Genomic DNA, 23547 nt, shown 5'->3' with positions numbered 1-23547 from the left:
TGTTATGGGTTTTCTGGGCGGAATTGTGTACTGCATTGTTAGCCACCTTGTACTTGCCATATTTTACAACTTAGAATGTATGAAAAAAGAAAAACACACGTTGTCTTACATAAGAATGATGAAAGATAGGCAAAAATAAAAAAATATCTATTATTTTTTATGAACACTTATGAGAGGGATCCTTTGGGATCGCTGAGAATTTCACTTGGAAATATTTTTTGGGGGAAAATATTGCATATTTTGTGTTCGCAATAAAAAAAACCAACCTAAACGTTTAATGAAAAAAGGCCTTAAAAACAAAATTAAAAAACATTTAAAAAAATAAAAACTTATAATCGACAAATAGACCTTAAGTTGAGATTTAGGTGTTGAAAGTTAAAAAATATATATATATTGTATGATTTATTTTTAACACTTTTCTGAACGGGTTCCTTTTAGATCTCGAAGAATTTCAGTGGAATTTTTTTTATTTAAATGGTCATTTTTTAGAAAAGTATCGAAATACATTTTGGTACCGGTACTAAAATGTTGGTATCGGGACAACACTAAAATTGACTTTTGTTGGCGGGTTTTGGATTGTTATGGGTTTTCTGGGCGAAATTGTGTACTGCATTGTTAGCCACCTCGTACTTGCCATATTTTACAACTTAGAATGCATGAAAAAAGAAAAACACACATGTTCTTTTCTTACATAATAATGATGAAAGATAGGCAAAAATTTAAAATGATATATTACTTATTTTTAACACTTAGAGGGATCCTTTGGGATCGCCGAGAATTTCAAAGTGATTTTTTTTTTAAACAGTCATTGTTACAAAAAAAAATAATGAATCAAAATCAATGTTGTTAAAAATTATTGAATTATTAAAGGCTCAGATTTCTTCATATCAAATATCCCACATTAAAAATATTTTGGGGGGAAAATAGTGCATATTTTGTGTTTGCAATACAAAAATTAAACGTTCTATCACAAAAAAGGTATTAAAAACAAACAAAAAAAAAACCATAAAAATAATTAAAACTTATAATCGACAGATACATCTGAAGTTGAGAATTAAGTGTTGAAAGTAAAAAAAAAAATTAAAAAAAAATTACAATTTATTGTCAACACTTTCATGAGTGGGGGTCCTTTTGGATAACTGAGAATTTTTGTGGGATTTTTTTTTTTTAACTGTTATTGCTCAAAAATAATAATGAATCAAATCAATGTTGTTATGAATTATTGATTTATTAAAGGTTCCAAATACTAAATAATAAATATTCCACTTCGAAATATTTTTTGGGGAAATTATTGCATATTTTGTGTTCGCAATAAAAAAAAAAAACCTAAACGTTTAATGAAAAAAAGGCCTTAAAAACAAAATAAAAAAACATTAAAAAAATAAAAACTTATAATCGACAAATAGACCTTAAGTTGAGATTTAGGTGTTGAAAGTAAAAAAAAAAAAAATGTATGATTTATTTTTAACACTTTTCTGAACGGGTTCCTTTTTGATCTCCAAGAATTTCAGTGGGATTTTTTTTTTTTTTAAATGGTCATTTTTTAGAAAACTAACAAAAAGTGTCAAAATACCTTTTTTACCTTTTTTTACCGGTACTAAAATATTGGTATTGGGACAACACTAAAATGGCGGGTTTTGGATTGTTATGGGTTTTCGGGGCGGAATTGTGTACTGCATTGTTAGCCACCTCGTACTTGCCATATTTTACAACTTAGAATGCATGAAAAAAGGTCTTACATAAGAATGATGAAAGATTCCATTAAAAAAGTGCAGTTCCCCTTTAAAGTTCTGAGCCTTAAGGCTCCTCCATTGACAACAACAGCTCATGTTCAATAATTCCCACTCAGTAATTCAGTAGAAGTACGCCACAGTGGCTTCAGTTAAGTGAAATAAAATAAAAAAACTCTACCGGGAAGTTGCATCCTATTGTTATATTCTGATTAAGAAAGCTCTCTCTTCACTTTGAGCGCCGGATCATTCTGTCATTCAAGAAGCCTAATACGATTATGTAACGCATTAAAAAATGCATCACTCCCAATTGAGGCGCGCACCCACTGTGTGGCGTCTCTTTAGCGCCACACAGCCGCTCATTAGTCACCGTGTGCTACATGTCCTTCCAGAGAAGCAATCGCAGCTAACATATTTCCTTTCAATCCCATTTGCTCCACCTGACCTCCATGGAACCCTCAAAGGCTGAGTCACTTTCAAATGAACGGCATTGTTGCAAAGCGTATAAATATGGCAGTGCCATGTTGGCACTTTTTTCCATAACTTGAGTTGGTTTATTTTGGAAAACCTTGTTACATTGTTTAATGCATCCAGCGGGGCATCACAACAAAATTAGGCATAATAATGTGTTAATTTTACGACTATATATATCGGTATCGGTTGATATCGGAATCGGTAATTAAGAGTTGGACAATATCGGAATATCAGATATCGGCAAAAAAGCCATTTTCGGACATCTGTAATTATTATTATTATTATTTTTTTTATATAACATAGAGAAAATAAAGTAAATAAAACTTTATATTGACAGGCGTGGAAAAAATAGCAACATTTGACTTATTTTTTTTTTACATTTTTATGACTGACAATCATGGGTCCCCGGGGCCAAACTTGAGGGGACCCCGAAAGGTAAAAAAAAAAACATTTAAAAATTAGAAATGTCCGATAATATCGGCCTGGCGATATTATCGGCCGATAAATGCTTTAAAATGTAACATCGGAAAATATCGGTATCGGTTTTTATTATTATCAGTATCGGTTTTGTTTTTGTTTTTGTTTTTTAAATTAAATCAACATAATAAACACAAGATACACTTACAATTAGTACACCAACCCAAAAAACCTCCCTCCCCCATTCACACAAAAGGGTTGTTTCTTTCTGTTATTAATATTCTGGTTCCTACATTATATTTCAATATAAATCAATACAGTCTGCAAGGGATACAGTCCGTAAGCACATATGATTGTGTGTGCTGCTGGTCCACTAATAGTACTAACCTTTAACAGGTCATTTGACTCATTTTCATTAAGTACTCGTTTCTATGTAACTGCTTTTATATTGTTTTACTTTCTTTTTTATTCAAGAAAATGTTTTTAATTCATTTATCTTATTTTATTTAATGATTTTTTTAAAATAGGACCTTATCTTCACCATTAGGCATAATAATGTGTTAATTCCACGACTGTATATATCGGTATCGGTTGATATCGGTATCGGATAATTAAGAGTTGGACAATATCGGAATATCGGATATCGGCAAAAAAGCCATTATCGGACATCCCTATTTAAAATCTATGTATTGCATTGGTTTTGAAAAATGAAAAAAATTGCAAAATGGCCCCCGCACGCTTTGATTTTCCAGTGTGCGGCCCTCGGTGGAAAACAGACTGGGCAGAAGACGAGGAGGATGCACCGGGGAGGGAAGGAACATGTGATGAATGGTGGAATGAAGAGAGTGGGAGGATGTGACACTGAAAAGGTGGCACCTTCGTTACGTAACGAGGACATGCACGCACGCATTAATGAACATTAATGGGCTCCTAGTTGGCGCGCCCACAAACTAACACGGGGGTCGGCTAATTCCAGACGAGGGTGGCCATATGGCACAGAGAGCGCCCGCTATAATCCGCTGACCTTTCAGCGAGGCGAAAACGGCGCAGAGGGAGAGAGAGAGAGAGAACGGGGAGAAGGGAGCCGGGGGCGAGAGAGATGTACTGACCATGATTCCGGTGAGCAGACACACGCCTTTGCCACAGTAAGTGTGAGGGACCATGTCTCCGTAGCCGATGGACAGGAACGTGATGGAGATCAGCCACATGGCGCCCAGGAAGTTGCTGGTCACGTCGTTGGGATCGTGATACCTGCACCATTAAAAGGGGTCACAAAGTGGGACAGTTTTCAAACTGAAACTTGTCATAATGATAATAGCACATGTGCAAAGTACAAGCTGCAAAAAGTCAGTGTTCAAGATGGATGGATGGATGGATGGATGGATGGATGTTCAAAAACAAGAAAGAAAAATACAAAAATGAGGGGTATTTTATTTGAACTAAGCAAAATGATCTGCCAATAGAACAAGAAAATTTGGCTTGTCAAGATTTTCCAAAACAAGTAAAATTAGCTAACCTCAATGAACCCAAAAATACCTTAAAATAAGTATATTCTCACTAATAACAAGTGCACTTTTCTTGGTAGAAAAAAAACAAGAGACCTTTTTGCTCAATATGTTGAAAAATATTCTTAAACTAAGTAAATGCTAGTGCCATTATCTTGACATAATGATATGCGCTCTGCATTACATTTCATGAAACCAGCAAACTTATACTAAAAACTAATTTATTGTTCTTAATGGAAAGGCAACAAGGCAACCGCTTGTTACTCTCGGGGTGTCCTAGCCGCTCAGGCAAATCATATTGTCTAAAAATGCATTTTTCCATCAATAACATGACATCATCGCGTCAAGTGCGTGCTCTTTCAGTCAATTAGTGCGCATATATACAGCCCGGCCCCCGGCCAAAATTTTTTAATTGTAATTTTGAGGAATTTATCTGAATGTGCATGAACTATTTCTGTTCAAAATTGTTAGAAATGTTAAATGTTTAAATATTAACTGTCAGTTTACTGTGCTGTGCCAACTGTACTACTATATGAGTACGTGTTTTCTATTGTTTCATTGAAAATAAAACAGCAAAGTCCATTTGGCTGTCATCTGTTTTAATTATGAGACACAATTGTGTCAAAGTCATGATTTTTTTTTTTAAACTGTCATTGCTCAAAAATAATAATTAATTAAAATCAATACTGTTATGAATTATTGATTTATTAAAGGTTCCAAACACTAAATAATAAATATTCCACTTGGAAATATTTTTTGGGGAAAATGTTGCATATTTTGTGTTTGCAATAAAAAAAAAAAACTTAACGATTAATGAAAAAAAATGCCTTAAAAACTAATTAAAAAAACATTTAAAAAATAAAAACTTATAATCGACAAATAGACCTTAATTCAGATCTAAGTGTTGAAAGGAAAAATATATATATATTGTATGATTTATTTTTAACACTTTTCTGAACAAGTTCCTTTTGGATAGCCAAACATTTCAGTGGGATTTTTTTTTTTTTTTTAAACAGTCATTGTTTAAAAAAATGATAAGGAATCAAAATCTATTTTATGAATTATTGATATTGATTATTGATTTTTCATGCATGAAATAAGACATTATTACTTTAAAAAAGTAGTTTTATACTTGTGAGTGTTGATGACACAGCTTTGTTGATATTCTAGTTTCAAGCATGTTTTACTCAATATAGGTCATCAAATCACAGCAACAAGCTGTAATATCTTACTGAGATCATTTAGGACCAAAGCACTTAAAACAAGTAAAACACCCTAACATAAAATCTGCTTAGTGAGAAGAATTATCTTATCAGACAGAAAATAAGCAAATATCACCCTTATTTGAGATATTTAATCTTACTTAGATTTCAGTTTTTGCAGTGTAGAACAAAAAAATTCGGCTTGTCAAGACTTTCCAAATCTTCATCTAAACGAGAATATGTGAGCGTCCCGTTGGTCGGCATCCCAGCGAGAGTGGACATTGTACAGTAAGTGTTTTATTATGGTTCATTACGGTGTGTATGATTAGCACCGAGCAATGCTGCTGATGCTATAGTTTCACAATAAAGCTGCATCCGTTTAGCACTCTGCTTCGAAAACGTATTCCTCATCCTCTTTATGTTCGGGCTCAAAAATATAAAGTTCTGGATCAAAATTTCCCCCCAAAGTATGAATTATTGGTTCTGAAAAAGTCTGCTTGATTAGCAAGCCACACGGCTACAACAAAGGTGACGGGGAGAAGACGCTGTCGAAGGTGAGCCAGGTAAATAAGACCGCCCACAAAACGGCGCATCCGGAAGCGACTGTCAGAAATCGGCTTGAAGATGATCTGTAAAACATCATCTATGCAACATTTTGACCAAAGAACCACCATTACATGTTATGTAGACCACAAGGAAGTGTTTTACATTTAGAAAAAAAATCATAATATGACCCCTTTTTAGCGCCTTATAATCCGGTGCGTCTTTTGTATGAAAAAAGACCTGAATACACTGCAAAAAGACAGTGTTCAAAAAGAAGAAAAAAAATACAAAAATTAGGGGTATTTTACTTGAACTAAGCAAAATTATCTGCCAATAGAACAAGAAAATTCGGCTTGTCAAGACTTTCCAAAACAAGTAAAATTAGCTAACCTCAATGAACCCAAAAATACCTTAAAATAAGTATATTCTCACTAATAACAAGTGCACTTTTCTTGGTAGGAAAAAAACAAGAGACCTTTTTGCTCAATATGTTGTAAAATATTCTTAAACTAAGTAAATGCTAGTGCCATTATCTTGACATAATGATATGCGCTCGGCATTATGATTTTTTATTTTCATGCTTGAAGTAAGAAATTATTACTTTAAAAAAGTAGTTTTATACTTGTGAGTGTTGATGACACAGCTTTGCAACAGTTGATATTCTAGTTTCAAGCATGTTTTACTCAATATAGGTCATCAAATCTCAGCCACAAGCTGTAATATCTTACTGAGATCATTTAGGACCAAAACACTTAAAACAAGTAAAACACTCTAACATAAAATCTGCTTAGTGAGAATAATTATCTTATCAGACAGAAAATAAGCAAATATCACCCTTATTTGAGATATTTCATCTTACTTAGATTTCAGTTTTTGCAGTGCAAAACCATTAAAGTTGGCTTTATTGTTGTGTAAATGGTAAATAAAAACAGAATACAATGATTTGCAAATCCTTTTAAACTCATATTCAATTGAATAGACTGCAAAGTCAAGATACTTAATGTTCGAACTGGTCAACTTTGTTATTTTTTTTGCAAATATTAGCTCATTCGGAATTTGATGGCTGCAAAAGTTGAGGAATGCTCATCGAACACTTATTTTGGAACATCCCACAGGTGAACAGGCTAATTGGGAACAGGTGGGTGCCATGCTTGGGTATAAAAGCAGCTTCCGTGAAACGCTCAGTCATTCACAAACAAGGATGGGGCGAGGGTCACCACTTTGTGTACAAATGTGGGAGCAAATTGTCCAACAGTTTAAGAACAACATTTCTCAACCAGCTATTGCATCTACGGTCTGCAATATCATCAACAGGATCAGAGAATCTGGAGAAATCACTGCACGTATGCGATGATATTACGGACCTTCGATCCCTCAGGCGGTACTGTATCAAGAAGCGATAGTGTGTAAAGGATATCACCAAATGGGCTCAGGAACACTTTAGAAACCCACTGTCAGTAACTACAGTTGGTCGCTACATCTGTAAGTGCAAGTAAAAACTCTACTATGCAAAGCAAAAGTCAATTATCAACAACACCCAGAAACGCCGCCAGCTTCGCTGGGCGCGAGCTCATCTAAGATGGACTGATGCAAAGTGGAAAAGTGTTCTGTGGTCTGACGAGTCCACATTTCAAATTGTTTTTGGAAACTGTGGATGTTGTGTCCTCCGGACCAAAGAGGAAAAGAACCATCCGGATTGTTCTAGGCGCAAAGTTGAAAAGCCAGCATTTGTGATGGTATGGGGGTGTATTAGTGCCCAAGGCATGGGTAACTTACACATCTGTGAAGGCACCATTAATGCTGAAAGGTACATACAGGTTTTGGAGCAACATATGTTGCCATCCAAGCAACGTTACCATGGACGCCCCTGCTTATTTCAGCAAGACAATGCCAAGCCACGTGTTACAACAGCGTGGCTTCATAGTAAAAGAGTGCAGGTACTATACTGGCCTGCCTGTAGTCCAGACCTGTGTCCCATTAAAAATGTGTGGCGCATTATGAAGCCTAAAATACCACAATGGAGACCCCCGGACTGTTGAACATCAAGCAAGAATGGGAAAGAATTCCACCTGAAAAGTAAACTTGTTGCTATCCTTCTTTGTGGGAACATTGTTGATTGTCATGTCATGTTCGGATGTACTTTGTGGACGCCGTCTTTGCTCCACAGTAAGTCTTTGCTGTCGTCCAGCATTCCGTTTTTGTTTACTTTGTAGACAGTTAGGTTTTAGTTTCCTTCTGCATAGCCTTCCCTAAACTTCAATGCCTTTTCTTAGGGGCACTCACCTTTTGTTCATTTTTGGTTTAAGCGTTAGATACGACGACAAACCCTTGTCGTCTCACACAACGTGTTCTCGACATCTACAAAGCCATTAACTACCGGCTGCCACCTACTGATATGGAAGAGTATTACACCGACAACACCGACTCTCAACAACAACACATCATTTGCAGATTATAATTACTTGTTGGCAAAAAATATTTTTAACCCAAATAGGTGAAATTACATAATCTCCCACGGCACACCAGACTGTATCTCACGGCACACTAGTGTGCCGCGGCACAGTGGTTGAAAAACACTGGTCTAAACGACAGGGAATTAAAGCATGCGATAGCACCTCCGTGTTGGCCTGAGAGAGAAACGGGCGTACTCTGGCTATGTTCTTAACATGATAAAAAACTATGTGACGTTTTTAATATGCGGGATAAAAGTTAACTCGAAGTCAGCTAAATAAACACTAAAAAAAATGGCGTGTGGAGGGAAAGTGTAGTCAGCGCTGCTTGTAGGAGGAAAAGTCACCGCCGCTGTCCATGGTACTTAAGACTAGCACCAGCGGGCAGGGGTTGGGGCATGTGCTGACGGCGAGACACAGCTGGCAGGTGATTAGATTTCACAGGTGGTACGTGTCAATCTAATCATCTGTTGTCTTTAACAGTAAGCGGCCGGGAGCAGAGGAGTAGAAATTTTTTGAAAATCTTGTGACAAACATTACAACTTTGTTAAACCCGCACGCTTGGCTCTGGTGCCGTGTCTACAGTGGAGCTGCTAGGAAGCGACTTCCACATGGCGCCTTCATTCAAATTGTACGCCCAAAGAACCACTTCATTAAAGTACAGTGTTTTGTTTTCCTATGTCCAAACACAGTGTTACTGTTCAAATTGTGTGTAATCTTATAGTGGCCAGAAATATTAAATATACTAGGTAAATAAAACCTCTGCCTTGTTTTTAATGACTACTTAGGCCAGAGGTGTCCAAAGTGCGGCCCGGGGGCCATTTGCGGCCCGCAGCTAATCGTTTACCGGCCCCCCACACACTCTGCAAAAATTGCAAAATTGATAGTATTGCAAAAATTAAAAAAAACATTTTAAAACAGTAGAATGAGGTGAAATCTAACGAGAAAAAGTTGCAATGTTGACACAAAGCTGCCATGCAGGTTGTTTTTTTTAAATTTAGTCTTTGTTTATTTTTTTTATTTTTTTTTGCCATTGCTCGAGAAAAAATAAAAAAAAATTTAAAAAAAATCTATGTTACAATTAATTATTACTTCAAAAATTTCACTTTAAAATGTTTTATGTGGAAAAAATATTGCATATATTGTGTGGTTGCCATATAAAAACATCAAAGTTTTATTTGACAAAAGAGCATAAAACAAACAAAATAATAGTTCAAACGTAAAATCGACAAGATATATCTGAAGTTGATCTTGTAATTTAAGTGTGAAAAGTAAAAAAAACAACTAATAAAAATGTATCACTTTATGAGTGGGGGACCTTTTGGATGCCAAATATATTTAGTGGGATTTTATTTAACTTTTCACTCTGATTACTCAAAAATATTAAAGAATTAAAATCAATGGTGTCCTGCATTATTGATCTTTTAGGGCTCTAATTACTAAATACTGCATATTTCAGTTTTACTATAAGTTGTCTTTGACAGAAAAGGCATAAAACCTGTTTTTTTTTTTTACTTGATATCAACCTGAAGTTGATATAGAGATACTGTAAAAAAAATAAATAATAATTTGACTTATTTTTAACATTTTAATGACTGAGACCCTTGACCCTTGATTGGTCCCCGGGAGTCCTAAAGGTTAAAAAATAAATAAAATCTATATATTTTCTTATGGTTTGAAAATGAAAAATATCAAAATGGCCCCCGCATGCTTAAATTTTTCCGTGTGTGGCCCTCAGTGGAAAAAGTTTGGACACCCCTGACTTAGGCCTACTACGCTACTGTATTTTAATTGTCGGAGAGACAAGTTTTTTCTGAGGTGGTACTTGGTGAAACCACTGCAATGCACAATAGTGGGACCTCAGTGACAAAGCATGTCAAAATAAATTGTAAAAAATAGCATAGTGTGGTATTTTTCATCAGTTGTTTGTAGTCAGATTTAGTAGTGTAGCGTCTCTTTGTTTATCTACTTCTGAGACAACCACTAGGCAATATGGGAAATTATCCTGTGGTTAATAAGCTTATTTAAATGCATAAGTGCCCTGCTGGTGGGAAGCCCTCGTTTGGTTGGCATCCAAGTTTAATTGGCATTCTCTTCCCTCCGCAAGCCAAGGGAAGGGCACAGACTCGCGTGTCAAACCCGGCGACTTTGTCATGGAGCAGAACGAGTTTGTGTGGCACACGTTCAAACATTTACATAACGTGCTGCGCGTGTACCGATCCCTTTTTTTTTTTTTTTTGGTGACAATCTGATCTGGACCAGGTCTGTTGCTATGGTAACAGTGTAGCGTGGATATTGGAAGTCATAGAGCTGCAGCTACAGTATGCGTTATATATCAGGGGTGCCCAAACTTTTTGACTTGGGGGCCCGCATTGGGCTAAAAAAAATGTTGTTAGAGGGCCAAAAGCCTGTAAAGCAGGGGTGTCCAAACTTTTTCCACTGAGGGCCGCACACGGAAAAATTTAAGCATGCGTGGGCCATTTTGATATGTTTCATTTTCAAACCATAACAAAATATATGGATTTTATTTGTTTTTTTTAACATTTAGGGCTCCCGGGGACCATAAAGGCTCTAAGTCATTAAAATGCTAAAAACAAGTCAAATTATTATTATCTTTTTTTAATTTAACGCTTACAGTAAATATCTACAGCAGTGGTCCCCAACCTTTTTGTAGCTGCGGACCGGTCAACGATTGAAAATTTGTCCCACGGACCGGGGGGGGCGGGAGGGGGGTGAAATTTAATTTTTATTTTTTTAAATTTTTTTCATAAAGAAATACAATCATGTGTGCTTACGGACTGTATCCCTGCAGACTGTATTGATCTATATTGATATATCATGTATATATTGTGTTTTTTATGTTGATTTAATAAAAACATTTAAAAAAATTTTTTTTTTTTTTTTAATTTCTTGTGCGGCCCGGTACCAATCGGTCCGCGGACCGGTACCGGGTCGCGGCCCGGTGGTTGGGGACCACTGATCTACAGTATATCAACTTAAGGTTGATATAAATAAAAAAATAAAAGGTTTTATGCCTTTTCTGTCAAAGACAACTTAGTTTTTTATAATAAAACTGAAATATGCAGCATTTCCCCCACTGCCCAAAACATTCAGAAAGCAATGTTTGATGTGAAGTAATTAGAGCCTTAAAAAGATCAATAATGCAGAACACCATTGATTTTAATTCATTATTATTTTTGAGTAATCACAGTGAAAAGATAAATAAAATCCCATTAAATATATTTGGGATCCAAAAGGTGCCCCACTCATAAAGTGATACATTTTATTCGTTTTTTTAAATTTAATTTTCAACACTTAAGTGACGAGATCAACTTCAGATACATCTGTCGATTTTACGTTTGAACTATTATTTTGTTTGTTTTATGCTCTTCTGTCAAATAAAACGTTGGCGTTTTTGTATGGCAACCACACAATATATGCAATATTTCCCACATAAAACATTTTAAAGTGAAATATTTGAAATAATTGGAGCTTTGAATAGGTCAATAATTCATTATAACATTGTTTTTTTGGTTGTTTTTTTTTAGCAACGGCAAAAAAAGAAAAATAAAGATAGACAAAGACTTGTCCAGGGTGTACCCCGCTTTCCGCCCGAATGCAGCTGAGATAGGCTCCAGCACCCCCCGCGACCCCAAAAGGGACAAGCAGTAGAAAATGGATGGATGGAAAAGAAAAAAAAACTGCCTACATGGCAGCTTTGTGTCAACATTGCAACTTTGTCTAGTTAGATTTCACCTCATTCCACTTTTTTTAATGTTTTATTTTTTTATTTTTGCAATAGCATTTCCAGAATGTGTGGCGGGCCGGTAAACAATTAGTTGCAAATGGCCCCCGGGCCGCACTTTGGACACCCCTGCTGTAAAGTAACTGACCATATATATATTATGTATATTAGGGTTGTACGGTATACCGGTATTAGTATAGTACAGAGGTCGGCAACCCAAAATGTTGAAAGAGCCATATTGGACCAAAAATACAAAAAATCTGTCTGGAGCCGCAAAAAATTAAAAGCCATATTACATGTGTCATGAGATATAAATGTAATTAAGAGGACTTAAAGGAAACTAAATGACCTCAAATATACCTACAAATGAGGCATAATGATGCAATATGTACATATCGCTAGCCTAAATAGCATGTTAGCATGGATTAGCTTGCAGTCATGCAGTGACCAAATATGTCTGATTAGCACTCCACACAAGTCAATAACATCAACAAAACTCACCTTTGTGCACTCATGCACAACGTTAAAAGTGTGGTGGACAAAATGAGACGGAAAAAGTGGCATAAAACACGTCCTAGAAAGTCAGAGAAAGCTATACATGTAAACAAACTATACAGTGAGTTCAAGGACCGACAAAATAAGTAGGACAAAAGGGCGCTCGCCAAATACTCGAATCAGTGAAGCATGTTTAATATAAACAGTGTGATTTATAACAATTAGGGAGGTTTGTGTCATGTTTGTCCTCCTATAGAAACCATACTAAAACAAAAAAATAGATTTTTTTCCCCTCATCTTTTTCCATTCTTCATACATTTTTGAAAAATCTCCAGAGAGCCACTAGGGCGGCGCTAAAGAGCCGCATGCGGCTCTAGAGCCGCGGGTTGCCGACCCCCGGTATAGTACCACGATACTAATGAATTACCATATATCAGTGGTTCTTCACCTTGTTGGAGGTACCGAACCCCACCAGTTTCATATGCGCATTCACCAAACCCTTCTTTAGTGAAAAATAAAATGTTTTTTTTTTTTCAAATTCAAGACAAAGTTATATGTTTTTGGTAACACTTTAGTATGGGGAACATATTCTAAGTAATAAAGACTTAATTTAGAGCAGTGGTTCTTAACCTTGTTGGAGGTACCGAACCCCACCAGTTTCATATGCGCATTCACCGAACCCGAACCGTAATCATAAAATGATTTATTATATTAAAGAAATACTAATGAAGATATATTTTACAAACAGAATGTTGCAGGAATGTACACATGATCCCATGTTTACATCTCATTGTGCAACATGTGAATGTTTTAGTGGGAACTAAATGCGATACCTGAAAGGGGTACACATTATTTCCAAAGCAGGACCCCCACCCAGACATATAATACTAGTACACAGCTCATGAAAAACAATATGTTATAGTCATTGTAAGTGGGCCTAAACACTTATATTAGAAAATAATCTCATGGAAATGACTGTTGTCGTTTGATTATAATAATAAAACATTGAACTTGTTATTTAGTCAGGTTTTGGACAGGTGTGCTGCAGGTCTGACGTCGCTTAAATGCGCTCCACTGAATGCTCAAGGAGTTTTTGCGTTTGCTCACACATATGGAAAATTACAGGGAACATTGTTTGGGGGTATCCGTAATACGCCGACAAGGAGAAGTTTTTGTTTACACGATGAGTCGGGTGTGTCTTGACCTCCGCAGCGGAGGCTCTGCGGATCCCCTGAGGCCGACTCACCGAACCCCTAGGGTTCGATTGAACCCAGGTTAAGAACCACTGATTTAGAGTTATTTGGTTAGGGTTAGAGGGTCAGGGTTAGAGGTTTAGAGGGTTAGGGTTATAATAAGGCCATGCCGAATAAGGCATTAATAAGTACTTAATAATGACTAGTTAAGAGCCAATATGTTACTAATTTGCATGTTAATAAGCAACTAATTAATGGTGAATATGTTCCCCATACTAAAGTGTTAGCATGTTTTTTTTTTTTTTACTGGTGCACAAAAAGAACCGTGCATGAACATCACCTTGTTCAAACAACAAAACCAACACAGTGCATAAACTCACAACAAATTACACACCTGCAAATCAGTGTGACTTCTGCTGTTGTCGTATCCGTAATACGCCGATAGGGAGAAGTTTTTATTTACACGATGAGTCGGGTGTGTCTTGACCTCCGCCGAACCCCTGAGGCCGACTCACCGAACCCCTAGGGTTCGATGGAACCCAGGTTAAGAACCACTGCCATATATACATACATATTGCTGGGTATTGTGGCCAAACAGCTCCATTTTTGTTTCATCTGACCACAGAACTTTCCTCCAGAAGGTCTTATCTTTGTCCATGTGATGTCAGATGAAACACAAAGTGAGCTGTTTGGCCACAATATGTTTGGAGGAGAAAAGGTGAGGCCTTTAATCCCAGGAACACCATCCCTACCGTCAAGCATGGTGGTGGTAGTATTATGCTCTGGGCCTGTTTTGGTGCCAATGGAACTGGTGCTTTACAGAGAGTAAATGGGACAATGAAAAAGGAGGATTACCTCCAAATTCTTCAGGACAACCTAAAATCATCAGCCCGGAGGTTGGGTCTTGGGCACGGTTGGGTGTTCCAACAGGACAATGACCCCTAACACACGTCAAAAGTGGTAAAGAAATGGCTAGAATGAAGGTTTTAGAATGGCCTTCCCAAAGTCCTGACTTTAACGTGTGGACAATGCTGAAGAAACAAGTCCATGTCAGAAAACCAACAAATTTGGCTGAACTGCACCAATTTTGTCAAGAGGAGTGGTCAAAAATTCAAGCAGAAGCTTGTGGATGGCTACCAAAAGCGCTTTATTGCAGTGAAACTTGCCAAGGGACATGTAAGCAAATATTAACATTGCTGTATGTATACTTTTGACCCAGCACATTTGCTCACATTTTCAGTAGACCCATAATAAATTCATAAAAGATCCAAACTTCATGAATGTTTTTTTTGTGACCAACAAGTATGTGCTCCAATCACTCTATCACAAAAAAATAAGAGTTGTACACTGCAAAAACTGAAATCTAAGTAAGATGAAATATCTCAAATAAGGGTGATATTTGCTTATTTTCTGTCTGATAAGATAATTCATCTCACTAAGCAGATTTTATGTTAGAGTCTTTTACTTGTTTTAAGGGTTTTGGTCCTAAATGATCTCAGTAAGATATTACAGCTTGTTGCTGAGATTTGATGACCTATATTGAGTAAAATATGCTTGAAACTAGAATATCAACTGTTGCAAAGCTGTGTCATCAACACTCACAAGTATAAAACTACTTTTTTTAAAGTAATAATTTCTTATTTCAAGCATAAAAAAAATAAATCATGATTTTGATACAATTGTGTCTCATAATTAAAACAGATGACAGCCAAATGGACTTTGCTGTTTTATTTTCAATGAAACAATAGAAAACACGTACTCATATAGTAGTACAGTTGGCACAGTACAGTAAACTGACAGTTAATATTTAAACATTTAACATTTCAAATAATTTTGAACAGAAATAGTTCATGCACATTTAGATAAATTCCTCAAAATTACAACTAAACAAATTTTGACCGGAGGCTGAGCTGTATATATGTGCACTAATTGACTGAAAGAGCACGCACTTGGCGTGATGATGTCATGTTATCGATGGAAAAATGTAGTTTTAGACCATATGATTTGCCTGAGCGGCTAGGAGACCCCGAGAGTAACAAGCGGTTGCCTTGTTGCCTTTCCATTAAGAACAATAAATTCGTTTTTACTATAAATTTGCTGGTTTCAAGAAATGTAATGCCGAGCGCATATCATTATGTCAAGATAATGGCACTAGCATTTACCTTATTTAAGAATATTTTTCAACATATTCAGCAAAAAGGTCTCTTTTTTTTCTACCAAGAAAAGTGCACTTGTTATTAGTGAGAATATACTTATTTTAAGCTATTTTTGGGTTCATTGAGGTTAGCTAATTTTACTTGTTTTGGAAAGTGTTGACAAGCCGAATGTTCTTGTTCTATTGGCAGATCATTTTGCTTAGTTCAAATAAAATACCCCTCATTTTTGTATTTTTTTTTCTTGATTTTGAACACTGACTTTTTGCAGTGTAGAAATGATTGGAAACTCAAGACAGCCACGACATTATGTTCTTTACAAGTGTATGTAAACTTTTGACCACGACTGTATGTGTTATGATGCACATGCCAAGATTTAATGAAAATAATACTTCACCCTACCCACACGCACGCGCGCACGCACGCACACACACACATTTAAACAGTGTACATGTTTTAAATATAAGTTATGATATTTTTCGAGACGGTAAGATGTGGTTTAATTAGCAATTTGGGAAAACCTCCTGAATCTAATATCTTGCAGACAGACTACAAAATATATATATATATATATAAATAAAAAAGGTTATAAAAGGGACTGTGGACTCAAAGAAGTGATTAAATGTAGATTGAAATCATTGTAGGTAATTTTTTAGAGGCAGGCTTTAAGCACTGGCTGGTTGAATTCATGGCTTAGATTTTCATTTGTTTCCTGTTTGGGACTTTTATTTTGGCATTTTAACTTTCCATGTTGCACCTGAGGCAATTTTTTTCTGGTTTGCGCAGCATTGTTTGTTACACCTTCTACAATGCGTGGTCATCTTTATGCTGTTTTTTTTTTTTTCTTACCCCCTTTTCATTTCACTGCATCCTGGTGAGCTTTAGTTAAGAGTACCTTTATGTATTTTGTATTTTTTATGTATTTTCCCCCAAATTAAACAACCATTGATTGCAACCGCCACAAGGTCGCCGCATCAACTCGACCAAATCATGCCCCCGGCACCAGTATGGCATATGCAGAATATGTCCCCTTCACATATTCCTGCATTTTAAAAGCCCATTTATATATAAAGTACTTCAGGAGTCCAAATAGTCGAATGGGGTCTCAGCACAGTCATTTCTGAAGAATTGCATCATTATGGAAAATAAACACACTTTTAAAGGGGAATTGAATTTTTTGGGGGGGGGGGGGGGGGTTCATTTCAATCATTCACTATTCTTATGTAAGACAAGAACACATGTTTTTTTTATGCATTCTAACTCGTAAATAAACGCTAGCAAGAGTCAGCTAACAATGGAGATAATGGGCTTTACTCCTATAAATCCAAAAAACCTCCATCAACATTTTACGTACAGTATATTTGTAATGTAGTAACAAGCACATTCATAATAACATGTAAAATGTACATATTTTGGTCATTTTAAGCATACGGCGGCGTATTCATTTTACGGAGGCGTCACATCTTTCGCTATTCCCTGCTCAGTGGCCTTGTGGTCAGAGTGTCTGCCCTGAGATCGGTAGGTCGTGAGTTCAAACCCCTATAAAAAGACTATAAAGACTATAAAAATACCTCCCTGCTTGGCATAAAAATATATTTTTTGTTTTAATATGGTTTCTGTAGGAGAACAAACATGACAGAAACCTTCCTAATTGTTAGAAATCCCACTGTTTGTATTAAACACGCTTCACTGATGAGAGTCTTTGGCGAACACCGTTTTGCCCTACTAATTTCGGCGGACCTTGAACTCACCTTAGTTTGTTTACATGTACAACTTTCTCCTTCTTTGTCTCATTTTGTCCACCAAACGTTTTATGCTGTGCGTGAACGCACAAAAGGTGAGCTTTGTTGATGTTATTGACTTGTTGGAGTGCTAATCAGGGATATTTACCAGCTCGAGACTGGGAGGTTGCGAGTTCAAACCCCGGCCGAGTCATACCAAAGACTACAAAAAAATGGGAGCCATTACCTCCCTGCTTGGCACTCAGCATCAAGGGTTGGAATTGGGGGTTGAATAACCAAAAATGATTCCTGAGCGCGGCCAACGCTGCTGCTCACTGCTCCCCTCACCTCCCAGGGGGGTGGAACAAGGGGATGGGTCAAATGCAGAGGGTAATTTCACCACACCTAGTGTGTGTGTGACTATCAGTGGTACTTGAACTTTAATTACATGAGTTCACATTATAGTTCATCAATATCATCAAATGTATAACATGTTAAAAAAAAGAAAAATAAGGATTTGATTGCACCAATCAACATGAAAAATCAGCACAGGTATAAAATAACATGAAATTACACAAAATTATTTTGGTTTAAGGTTATTCCTTCAACTATGGTCATTTCCATTCCGCTAAATACCTTTGCATTTTTTTCTTAAAGGCCAATTTGACTTTTATTAGACGAATATCAAGTTTGTCTTGCCCTACATCAGGATTGTAAATGATCGGCAGAATTCCACAAAAAAAAATTTGGTTCCCCTTTAAATAAATTAAATAAGTTATCTTCTTCCCACTCCCTTTCAGGCAAAACTGGACAATCATACATTACATACTATACATTACCTTTTGCACTACATTAATTTATATTATTATGTGTTGTCAACTTTGTACTTTTTTTATTAATTATTATTTGTTCATGTCATTGCCTGAAATAAATAAAGAAAAGAAAATAACCGTGCCAATCAATCGCCTTATGGCCCTGTTGCGTGTCGCCACACTGACCTCTCGCACACTCGCACGGTCCAGGCGGCGATGATCCACAGAGAGATGCTGAAGACCAGCAGCACCGTCCCGGGGCAGATGGTCATGAGGGTTTTCATCACAAAGCGCGTGTTGAAATGCACCTGCAACACACATTTCATCATTTGTTCACTTGTGGACAAAAAGATCAGAGTTGGGACGGTAACCTTTATAATTGCACAGAATGACATCAAGACCCCAAAAACAGAATACACCTGAGTGTCCGCCCTGAGATCGGTAGGTCGTGAGTTCAAACCCCCGGCTGAGTCATACCAAAGACTATAAAAATGGAACCCATTACCTCCCTGCATCAAGGGTTGGAATTGGGGGTTAAATCACCAAAAATGATTCCCGAGCGCGGCCACCGCTGCTGCTCACTGCTCCCCTCACCTCCCAGGGGGTGGAACAAGCCGATGGGTCAAAATCAGAGAGTAATTTCACCACACCTAGTGTGTGTGTGTGACTATCAGTGGTACTTTAACTTTACACATATCTCTTATGTTTGACTGCCATCTACTGGTCACACTTATCATTACACCATGTACCAAATAAAATTGCTTCGAGGTCGGTAAGCAAAACCAGAATTATTTTGTACATTAGGCGCACCGGGTTATAAGGCGCACTGTCGAGTTTTGAGGAAAAAAATTATTTTAAGCGCGCCTTATAGTCTGGAAAACACGGTATCTGCAGCTTAAACCGGTGCGGTTTATAATCCGGTGCGGCTAATATATTGAAAAAAAATGTTTTCTTCCGGAATTTTGTGGGTGCGCCTAATTTACCGGTGCCCTCTATAGTCCGGAAAATACGGTATATTGAAAAATATTTTTTTTCTTCCAAAATGTAGTAGGTGTGGTTAATTTACCGGTGCGCTCTATAGTCCGGAAAATACGGTTTATTGAAAACAAATTTTTTTCTTCCAAAATTTAGTGGGTGCGGTTAATTTACCGGTGTGCTCTATAGTCCGGAAAATACGGTATATTGAACTTTTTTTTTCTCTTCCAAAATCTAGTGGGTGCGGCTAACTCTATAGTCCAGACAATATGGTGTATTAAAAAAAAAAGAATTCTTCCAAAATTTAGTGGGTGTGGCTAATTTACCGGAGCGCTCTATAGTCCGGAAAATACGGTATATTGAAAAATATTTTTTTCTTCCAAAATGTAGTGGGTGCAGTTAATTTATCGGTGTGCTCTACAGTCCGGAAAATACAGTATATTAAAAAAAAATGTTTTCTTCCAAAATTTAGTGGGTGCGGCTAATTTACTGGTGTGCTCTATAGTCTGGAAAATACGGTATATTGAAAAATATTTTTTTCTTCCAAAATTTAGTGGGTGCGTCTAATTTACCGGTGCGCTCTATAGTCCGGAAAATATGGTATATTGAAAAATTAGTTTTTTCTTCCAAAATTTAGTGGGTGCGGTTAATTTACCGGTGCGCTCTATAATCTGGACAATATGGTATATTAAAAAAAAAAGAAGAATTCTTCCAAAATTTAGTGGGTGCGGCTAATTTAACGGTGTGCGCTATATATAGTCCGGAAAATACGGTATATTGAGAAAAAAAAAGTTTCTTCCAAAATTTAGTGGGTGCGGCTAATTTACCGGTCCGCTCTATAGTCCGGAAAATATGGTATATTGAAAGATATTTTTTTTCTTCCAAAATTTAGTGGGTGCGGCTAATTTACCGATGCGCTCTATAGTCCGGAAAATACGGTATATTGAAAAAAAAAGTTTTTCTTCCAAAATTTTGTGGGTGCGGCTAATTTACCGGTGCGCTCTATAGTCTGGACAATATGGTATATATAAAAAAAAAAGAATTATTCCAAAATTTAGTGGGTGCGGCTAATTTACCGGTGCGCTCGACAGTCCAGAAAATACGGTATATTGAAAAAAAAATGTTTTCTTCCAAAATTTAGTGGGTGCGGCTAATTTACCGGTGCGCTCTATAGTCCGGAAAATACGGTAAATTGAAAAAAATGTTTTTCTTCCAAAATTTAGTGGGTGCGGCTAATTTACTGGTGCGCTCTACAGTCCGGAAAATACGGTATATTGAAAAAAAAAGTTTTTCTTCCAAAATTTAGTGGGTGCGGCTAATTTACCGGTGTGCGCTCTATAGTCTGGAAAATATGGTATATTGAAAACATTTTTTTTCTTCCAAAATTTAGTGGGTGCGGCTAATTTACCGGTGCGCTCTATAGTCTGGAAAATATGGTATATTGAAAACATTTTTTTTCTTCCAAAATTTAGTGGGTGCGGCTCTACAGTCCGGAAAATACAGAATATTGAAAAAAAAAGTTTTTCTTCCAAAATTTAGTGGGTGCGGCTAATTTACCGGTGTGCGCTCTATAGTCTGGAAAATATGGTATATTGAAAACATTTTTTTTCTTCCAAAATTTAGTGGGTGCGGCTAATTTACCGGTGCGCTCTATAGTCCGGACAATATGGTATAGTAAAAACAAAAATAATTCTTCCAAAATGTTTGTGGGTGCGGCTAATTTACCGGTGCGCTCTATAGTCCAGAAAATACGGTATATTGAAAAAACATGTTTTTCTTCCAAAATTTAGTGGGTGCGGCTAATTTACCGGTGTGCGCTCTCCAGTCCGGAAAATACGGTATATTGAACTTTTTTTTTTCTTCCAAAATTTAGTGGTTTACAGTCTGAAAAATACGGAATATTGAAAAAAAACAATTTTCTTCCAAAATTTTGTGGGTGCGGCTAATTTACCGGTGCGTTCTATAGTCCGGACAATATGGTATATATAAAAAAAAAGAATTATTCCAAAATTTAGTGGGTGCGGCTAATTTACCGGTGCGCTCTACAGTCCAGAAAATACGGTATATTGAAAAATATTTTTTTTCTTCCAAAATTTAGTGGGTACTGCTCTACAGTCCGGAAAATACGGTAAATTGAAAAAAATGTTTTTCTTCCAAAATTTAGTGGGTGCGGCTAATTTACTGGTGCGCTCTATAGTCCGGAAAATACGGTATATTGAAAAATATTTTTTTTCTTCCAAAATGTAATGGGTGGGGCTAATTTACTGGTGCGCTCTATAGTCCAGCAAATACGGAATATTGAAAAATATTTTTTTTCTTCCAAAATTAAGTGGGTACGGCTAATTTAGTCCAGAAAATACGGTAAATTGAAAAAAAAAATTTTCTTCCAAAATTTTGTGGGTGCGGCTAATTTACTGGTGCGCTCTATAGTCCGGAAAATACGGTATATTGAAAACATTTTTGTTTTCTTCTAAAATTTAGTGGGTGTGGCTTATTTACAGTCCGGAAAATACGGTGAATTGAAAAAAATGTTTTTCTTCCAAAATTTAGTAGGTGCGCTCTATAGTCCGGACAATATGGTATATTACAACAAAAAAAAAATTATTCCAAAATTTAGTGGGTGCGGCTATTTAGCGGTGCGCTCTATAGTCCGGACATTATGGTATATTAAAAAAAAAAAAATTATTCCAAAATTTAGTGGGTGCGGCTAATTTACCGGTGCGCTCTATAGTCTGGAAAATACGGTATATCGAAGAAAAAAAAATTTCTTCCAAAATTTAGTGGGTGCGGCTAATTTACCGGTGCGCTCTATAGTCTGGAAAATACGGTATATCGAAGAAAAAAAAATTTCTTCCAAAATTTAGTGGGTGCGGCTAATTTACCGGTGCACTCTACAGTCTGGAAAATATGGCATATTGAATTTTATTTTTTTCTTCCAAAATTAAGTGGGTGCGGCTAATTTACCGGTGCTCTCTATAGTCCGGACAATATGGTATATAAATTAAAAAAATAATTCTTCCAAAATGTTGTGGGTGCGGCTAATTTACCGGTACGCTCTATAGTGCGGAAAATACGGTATATCGGAGAAAAAAAAATTTCTTCCAAAATTTAGTGGGTGCGGCTAATTTATCGGTGCGCTCTCTAGTCCGGAAAATACGGTATATTGAATTTTTTTTTTTTTCTTCCAAAATTTAGTGGGTGCGGCTAATTTACCGGTGCGCTCTATAGTTCAGAAAATAGGTGCACTGTCCAGTTTAGATGAAAAAAAAGGATTTTAAGTGCGCCTTATAGTCCGGAATATACGGTATCTGCAGTTTATATTCCGGTGCGGCTAAGATATTGAAAAACTTTTTATTTTCTTCCAAAATTTTGTGGGTGCGGCTAATTTACCGGTCCGCTCTATAGTCCGGAAAATATGGTATATTGAATTTTTTTTTTTCTTCCAAAATTTCGTGGGTGCGGCTAATTTACTGGTGCGCTCTATAGTCCGGAAAATACGGTATATTGAAAAATATTTTTTCTTCCAAAATTTCGTGGGTGCGGTTAATTTACCGGTGCGCTCTATAGTCCGGACAATATGGTATATTAAAAAAATAATAATTGTTCCAAAATTTAGTGGGTGCGGCTAATTTACTGGTGCGCTCTATAGTCCGGAAAATACGGTATATTGAAAAATATTTTTTTTCTTCCAAAATGTAGTGGGTGTGGCTAATTTACTGGTGCGCCCTATAGTACGGAAAATACGGTATATTGAAAAAAAAAAAATTTCTTCCAAAATTTAGTGGGTGTGGCTAATTTACTGGTGTGCTCTATAGTCCGAAAAACACGGTAAATTGAAAAAAAAAAATGTCTTCCAAAATTTAGTGGGTGCGGCTAATTTACTGGTGCGCTCTATAGTCCAGCAAATACGGTATATTGAAAAATATTTGTTTTCTTCCAAAATTAAGTGGGTGCGCTCTATAGTCCAGAAAATACGGTAAATTGAAATTTTTTTTTTTTTTACTTCCAAAATTTAGTGGGTGCGGCTAATTTACTCGTGCGCTCTATAGTCCGGAAAATACGGTATATTGAAAATTTTTTAGTTTTCTTCTAAAATTTAGAAGAAAACAGTCCGGAAAATTTACAGTCCGGA

The 23547-nt window shown here is 36.5% G+C and overlaps 1 protein-coding gene across 1 annotated transcript in view; it reads right to left on the bottom strand.

Moving 5' to 3' along the window:
* Positions 1 to 23547, bottom strand: part of kcnn3 (potassium intermediate/small conductance calcium-activated channel, subfamily N, member 3) — a 267632-nt gene that overhangs the window by 77367 nt on the left and 166718 nt on the right. Inside the window, 2 exon segments of the mRNA XM_062029641.1 lie at positions 3731 to 3872; positions 18627 to 18748. Coding sequence (XP_061885625.1) covers positions 3731 to 3872; positions 18627 to 18748 — 264 coding nt within the window.

Source organism: Entelurus aequoreus, linkage group LG20 (genome assembly GCF_033978785.1).
Source record: "Entelurus aequoreus isolate RoL-2023_Sb linkage group LG20, RoL_Eaeq_v1.1, whole genome shotgun sequence".
NCBI classification, from domain to species: Eukaryota; Metazoa; Chordata; class Actinopteri; order Syngnathiformes; family Syngnathidae; genus Entelurus; species Entelurus aequoreus.
Note: the sequence above shows the minus strand (reverse complement) of the source record. Positions and strands in the feature narration are given on the sequence as shown.